Here is a 4,245-nt window from a genome sequence, read left to right as displayed (position 1 = left end):
ATTGCCTACATTACCACTTCCTAAAGGGAAGCATGAGAGAGAGAGAGAGAGAGAGAGAGAGAGAGAGAGAGAGAGAGAGAGAGAGAGAGAGAGAGAGAGAGAGAGAGAGAGAGAGAGAGAGAGAGAGAGAGAGAGAGAGAGAGAGAGAGAGAGAGAGAGAGAGAGAGAGAGAGAGAGAGAGAGAGAGAGAGAGAGAGAGAGAGAGAGAGAGAGAGAGAGAGAGAGAGAGAGAGAGTTCATGTAGCTTTCTTCTTCTCTGAACCATCATTAGGTTTGATATTTGGGGTAATCATAAGTAAAGCTTTAGCTAGATCCTCCTAACATAAATTCTCATTACCTCTAGTGTCACTTTAGTATATAGAGCCTCCTATTGCACATAGCCTTCTGTATAAGGCATGGAATGTGAAGATGATAAGACATGAATGGAATGCATCTTTCTTTTTTTAGAGTGACCATTGTGAATTAGGACTATTAAATAATTAGCTACTCGAATAGGAAGTAGTTAATGTTGCACAAAATCAAGTTTTCTAAGGAAAATCATGTTTTTAGTTGTTTTCAAGTCCAAAAGGGAAAATTTTATAGCAAAAGGGAACTCTATAGTTGCATATGTAATGATTAACTTTAGTAACTAGCATTTAAACCTTAGTGGCCAACCAACTAACTATAATTATTAGCCTTAACTAACTTACTACAATATTGACCTATATGATTTATTAGTTTGACTAACGAACCTACTAACTTTGGCTAGATGTAATATCTTTTATCCTAGTCATTTCTTTATTACAAGACCACTCAACATGTGTAGAAAATGACCTTCCTCTTGAAACTTGTTTATAACCTTCCATAATCCTATGCACATGTTGTTTCAAATATAATGAAATATGATCTAAGCCATTGAAGTGGCTTGTTGCTACTTTTGTTGCAAATTACAAGACAAGTGTTAAGTAAAAGAATTTCACTTTGAAAAGGATGTTTGATTCTTTTAAAAAAATTGTGCCTAAAGAACATATAAAGAACCCTATTTAATTGGAACAATTAAGGAAGCTCTTTTTATATGTTTCATGGTGTGATAACATGCCTACTTTAGATAATTAATGTTGATCAATGTATTGAGTGGAAAGTGTTCTCAATTGTGTTGGATACGTTTTAATCATTTCTATAGAAAGTATGAAACCTATCAACATTCGCATTTAAATCAAAGCAAGGTAAGCGAAAACTACAAAGTACGAGCGTATTATTTCTACAGAAAGAGCAATGGCTTGTATATATCAAATCGGTAATAAGTTTACCATGGAGGAATTACTATTTCTTAAGCATTTGTCATTAAGCTATCCAATTGAAATGAACATTAGAAATAATGTTAAATAATTTTAAGATAAATATAAATAATAATATTATAGTAGTATTTCACCGTTTCTATAATAATTCATTACTTGATATTTACCAAGCATGGATATAAATTTACAGAGTACATTTGATCATGACAAACTTGCCATGTATTTGAAATCCAAAAGTATGGGGAGGGAACCTACATATAATGATAGGATTACAATCAATATTTGAAAAACAATGCACCAATGATGGCCAACAATACGATTGTCTAGATAGAATGGTAGGACTGCGACTGCTGTTTAAACATTAATTTGCACTAACGACGACAAACAATGCCGTTTTCTCCTTGGCTGGTGCAACTCATGCTAGGCATCATTTCAAGGAAATCACGAGGTGCTCCACCCATAAGATCCTCTGAGATAGCTGAAGGGTCAAATCGAGCTACTTCACAATCGGTAGAGAGGAGAGACGAGCTTTTGAACTTGTTGTACCCCCCCATAATGGGCATGGGCACCCCATGCTTTACTGGGCTGATGTAACCTTTGCTGTATGTCTGACCCAACACTCCTGCAACTTCGGTTGAAAGATTGAAGAAACTAAAGTGGAGGTCCAAATGAGCAAAACAATCATGGCCATTGATCTCATAGTTGTGGATCCTACTATCCTCCTCATTGACATATGTCACATTTATGGACACTTTAAGTAAGTTGGTCACTTCAAGCTCAATGGAGTTGACGGCATCCGTTCGAATGGCTTTGAACTCACCAAGAGGAGATAGCCACGATTCCCCAATCACGGTGTCTAGTGTTATGGACGTGCCATCATAAGAAATATCTAGTTGATCGGTTGCATCATCCCACAATGCCACCTTTTTAGCACCAACACTCACTTTATGTCGGCCGTAAAGGATACCAATGCTTTGCACCCACGTGAAGTCCCTTGAGCGGCCAATAGGTCTTTTGCCAATGAAATGTCCATTGATGTGAAGCGCATTATCGGATACAATACAAAAGTCATCATTGGCTTTTCCATGGAAGTAGAAGATGGCACCATCGCCGCCAACAAATCGAGGATCAGTGCAGATAGCTCCTTTCTTCAAGCAAGCTGTTTATCATGGATGGACGTGCTTCTCTTATTATTCATATTTGAAAATAGATGCAATGCCATGTTTAGGTCTAAACAAAAAGAGAAGGAACAGATCCGTATAATTAGTTTTATGAGGGATGTGTCTCTCTCGTGCTCTTGCATAATGCTATTAACGGGGCTTCTCTTCCATTACGTTGCATGTGCATCTTTAAAATGACCATTGCGAGCTGATTCATTTTTTAGACTATATACATCCCCACCAAATCATGTATTGCTGAAAGCAGAAACAAGCACTCAAGCATCCTTTCATGTGAAGTTCTAAATGATGATGGGTATCTTTGCAAGGCAATAATGCTTAGCATTATGTAAGCCTCTTGATTGGTACAGAAGAAAGGGCCATGGAATGGGCTTGAATGAAAGTACTCTTGCTTTTGAATGAGGAAGTGGCATGGAAGATACATTGCGAATATTGGCCCTTAATTCGAGTGCTTGAATGAGGGGGTCATGGGTGCCATGAGACATATTAAGTGCGTGCAAGCATGGGTGAGGGTTGCCTTGAACACGTGTGCAATATTGGTGAGTGTGGCACACATGTGAGTGACTGGATGAGTGCCTCAATGAGCAAGTGCAGTCGATGATGATGGTGCTTGGTCGGCATGTCCTCAAAAGTCATTTTCAGTAGGGCAGAATTGTACATTCACAAACTTCTAATTCAAAATCTTTAGAGGGGTTTCTTTCCAATGAGTTAAGAGATGTATTTTGCCGTTTTTATAACTAAGAATTTTGATGGAGTTGGAAGAATTTCAACCTTTTTTATGGCATTTTATAAAGTCTAGAATCTTTTGCAGCGTTAAGGATTTTCAATGCTCTTTTATACAATTTGAAGGTCTTTTTGGAACTCTTGTGCAATCCAAGCGTATATTGACACGTCGGCGCATTTGGTGAGCACCGACTTAGATTCGAAGTGTGAATGATGAGAGTGTACCGTTCTTCTTGCACCTGGCGGAGCAGGAGTTGCAGTTGATGACGCACAGGGATGCCGCCTTGCCGTCGTTGAAGTGAGGGCAGTTGGCCGGGCACTGCAGCGTTCGATGGCAGCGGCCACAGTAGCGCTGGTCACGAGCAGCCGCAGCTGCAGTACCCCACGAGGCCATCATCACCATCATGATCATCATCAGAAAGCAAGTGGGAGTCTGCATGCGCCCGTGATCAGCTGCTGCCATGGCTGCACTAATATGAGAGAGAGAGAGAGAGAGAGAGAGAGAGAGAGAGAGAGAGAGAGATGTGTCGTCCTTCCTGCCCTACTCGCTTCTTATGCTCGCAGTTCAGCGATCCAGCTGCTCCCGTTGCAACTTGCAATAGACAATACCAATATATCATAATAAACAGCGCCCCCCCCATTTCGTGGTACAGATATTTTAGTATTTCCTTATTTACAATAATCTATTTTCCGAAACTTTATAAGAAAGTTGGATGTTACCGAAGCTTGCCAACCAGCAGCACACGTCCATGACTACCTGCAGCAAATAAATAAATATATGTATGTATATAAGTGTGGAGACCTATCCAAAGTCAATGGGCTTATGTACCACTTGACTTTTTGTTTCAAAATAAAGGTTCCAAAGTTCAAGACTTGAAGACTCAAGTTCTGCGAAGCAAGTTTCTTTCTAGTGAAGGCCATGCCTTACAAAAGCATGTCCTTCCCCCCTTCCCCATATACTCCCCCCACCCAAAAATAAATAAAAAAAATAAAAAATTCACATTGACCTCCATAGGTGTAGCTATCCTCTTGCCATTGACAATGCCAGCTGCCTTCAAGATCTACCT

General features: G+C 39.6%; 1 protein-coding gene across 1 annotated transcript; it reads right to left on the bottom strand.

Annotated features, from left to right (window-relative positions):
• Positions 1 to 1,453: 1,453 nt before the first annotated feature.
• Positions 1,454 to 3,647, bottom strand: LOC148039194 (uncharacterized). The gene is made up of 2 exons (XM_087675539.1): positions 3,404 to 3,647; positions 1,454 to 2,436 (listed from the first exon to the last, which is right to left on the bottom strand). Exons 1-2 carry the CDS (start codon positions 3,639 to 3,641, stop codon positions 1,649 to 1,651), a joined length of 1,026 nt encoding a protein of 341 aa, XP_087531665.1. The 5' UTR covers positions 3,642 to 3,647; the 3' UTR covers positions 1,454 to 1,648.
• Between the last annotated feature and the right edge of the window lie 598 nt (positions 3,648 to 4,245).

The sequence above is a fragment of the Lygodium microphyllum genome, chromosome 3, assembly GCF_053477565.2.
Source record: "Lygodium microphyllum isolate KBCC chromosome 3, Lygodium_microphyllum_v1.1.10, whole genome shotgun sequence".
Lineage (NCBI taxonomy): Eukaryota > Viridiplantae > Streptophyta > Polypodiopsida > Schizaeales > Lygodiaceae > Lygodium > Lygodium microphyllum.
Note: the sequence above shows the minus strand (reverse complement) of the source record. Positions and strands in the feature narration are given on the sequence as shown.

Excerpts from the sequence above, each read along its gene's own strand:
- LOC148039194 (XM_087675539.1), bottom strand. The coding sequence starts at position 3,641 with ATGGCAGCAGCTGATCACGGGCGCATGCAGACTCCCACTTGCTTTCTG. Across the intron at positions 2,437-3,403 it reads CGCCAGGTGCAAGAAGAACG|CTTGCTTGAAGAAAGGAGCT; the intron begins GTACACTCTCAT and ends CATGATAAACAG.